This window comes from Alligator sinensis, unplaced genomic scaffold (genome assembly GCF_000455745.1).
Source record: "Alligator sinensis unplaced genomic scaffold, ASM45574v1 scaffold173_2, whole genome shotgun sequence".
In the NCBI taxonomy this organism is placed as follows: domain Eukaryota; kingdom Metazoa; phylum Chordata; order Crocodylia; family Alligatoridae; genus Alligator; species Alligator sinensis.
The window spans coordinates 740,200-742,521 of NW_005842720.1; the positions used below are offsets into that span (position 1 = coordinate 740,200).

The following is a 2,322-nucleotide window of genomic DNA, read 5'->3' on the forward strand; positions in this document are numbered from 1 at the left end:
CAAGATCCCTTTCCACTTCCGTGCCACCCAGCAGGTTATTCCCTAAGCTGTAGGTGTGCTGGACATTTTTCCTCCCTAGGTGCAGCACTTTGCATTTCTCCTTGTTGAACTGCATTCTGTTGTTTTCTGCCCACTTGTCCAACTTGTCCAGGTCTGCTTGCAGCTGTTCCCTGCCCTCCGGCATGTCCACTTCTCCCCATAGCTTTGTGTCATCTGCAAACTTGGACAGAGTACATTTCACTCCCTCGTCCAAGTCGCTGATGAAGACATGAAGTCATGACCGCCAGCTGTGGGGATTTTCTCCAAGTAACAGGGCTTTGGTCAGGAACCCTGTTACACACCTCCCCCACTGGTCTCTTAGTCTGCCCCTCCCTTTCCTGGAGAAAAAAAAGAAAAAAGAGAACAACAAAAAGGAGAGGAGCGTGGAGAGAGAAGAAAAAAAACCCTCTTCTCTGGAACCCCTTTACTCTGGGTTAGAAGGTAATATGGTCGGGGTTTGAGATCTGATCTTTCTGCATGTCACCTTCATTGGGTTGCATGTCTTTGTCGAGGTCATCTCCAGAGCAGGATAGAGAATCTACATTCTTGTTCCTTCTGCCTGCTCGATGCTCTACAGAAAAACAAAATGGCTGCATTATTCAACCTAGCTGTCCGCAACCATCGCAGAGAAGCATGATCGGTAATGAGCACAAATTCCCTGCCCAATAGATAGTACTAAAAGAGCTCTATGCCCCACCATATTGCCAGGCATTCCCGTTCTATCATAGAATAGCGGGCTTCTGTTAGGTTGAGCTTTCTACTGGCAAATGCCACTGGTCTTTCTGCTCCCTGCTCTTTTTGGAATAGTATCGCCCCCAGGGCTACCGATGAGGCATCCATTTGTAAAAAGGAAGTTTTTCAGAAATCGGGTGTATACAGAACCAGGTGCTGGCACAAGGCTTCTCTTAATTGGTCGAAGGCCCTGAATCCCACGGGACCGGGTTGTAATGCCCCTTAGTCAACTCCAAAAGCGGCGCTGCCTTTTCTGAAAAGTTGGGGATAAAATGCTGGTAGTAGTTGGCAAACCCCAGGAAGGACCATAGTTGCTTCAACGTTCTTGGTAAGGGGTACTGTTTTATGACAGCCACTTTGTCGGTCATCGGCTTTATGACCCCCTGGCCTACCAAGAATCCCAGATATCGCATCTCCCTTTTTCCTAGTGCGCATTTTTTGGGATTGACGGCGAGCCCCGCCCACCTGAGACTTTCCAATATCTGCTGAAGGTGTTGACGATGGGCTTCCCAGTCAGGTGAAAAAATAATATCATCTATGTAGGCTGCTGCGTAGTCCTGATGTGGGGCAAGCATACATTCCATCAACTGCTGAAAGGAGGCGACGGCCCCATGTAGCCCAAATGGCATTTTTTTAAATTGGAAAAGGCCCCATGGGGTGCCAAATGCTGTTTTTTCTTTATCTTCCACAGCCATCAGGATCTGCCAGTACTTTTTGGTGAGATCCAGGGTGGTTATATATCAACCTTGTCCCACCTTTTCTAACATGTCAACAATTTAGGGCATCGGGAAGGCGTCAAACATGGCAATTTCGTTTAGTGTCTGGTAGTCAATGCACAAACGAATTGACCCATCCTGTTTTGGTACCACCACTATGGGGCTTCTCCAGGGGCTTTTAGACTCTTCAATAATCCCCAGTATTTTCATTTGCTCGATTTCCTGCCTGACGGCCGGCCACAGGTGGCGAGGTAGCTTCCTCTGGTGATCTCTAATTGTGTGTCCTGGGTGGGGGGGGGGGTCATGATATGGTGGTGGACCCCTGTAGCCTCTCCTGGTACTTCTCTGAATACATCATGAAATTCGGCAGTCAGTGCTCTCATTTTGGCTTGATGGCTTGGGTCTAGTTGGTTGTCTATCTTTGGCTCTTCCCGAGCTTCTTTCAGGTCCCGGATGGATGTTCTGTTTTCTTCTCCAATCTCATCTATCGGCTTCATTAGCCACCCGTCTCCTTGACGCCACTTTCGCAGCAGGTTAATGTGGTATATTTGCTTTCTCTGTGTCGGTGTCGTTCACAAAACCTTGTAATTCACAGGCCCTATGCATCGGGTCACACGAAAGGAGTCTTGCCACCAGGCCATGATCTTGTGAGTGTTGTCTGGGAGCAATACCACTTCCCAGTCCCCTACCTGAAGTTCCCTTTTGATGGATTGGGCATCATACTGTTGTTTCTGTCTCTCTTGGCACTGGCTAAGGTTTTTTTGTGCTATCTCTTGGGCCCTTTGCAGTCGCTCCCTGAACTTCCCCACCACCCATGGTTGTGACAGGTCGGTCC

General features: G+C 48.7%; 1 protein-coding gene across 1 annotated transcript in view; it reads right to left on the reverse strand.

The window, feature by feature from the left end:
• The window catches only part of AGPS (alkylglycerone phosphate synthase), a 146,307-nt gene extending 144,323 nt beyond the window's left edge, over positions 1 to 1,984 (reverse strand). Inside the window, exon 1 of the mRNA XM_014525000.2 lies at positions 1,841 to 1,984. Coding sequence (XP_014380486.1) covers positions 1,841 to 1,984 — 144 coding nt within the window. The remainder of the gene's footprint in view (positions 1 to 1,840) is intronic.
• Positions 1,985 to 2,322: the final 338 nt, after the last annotated feature.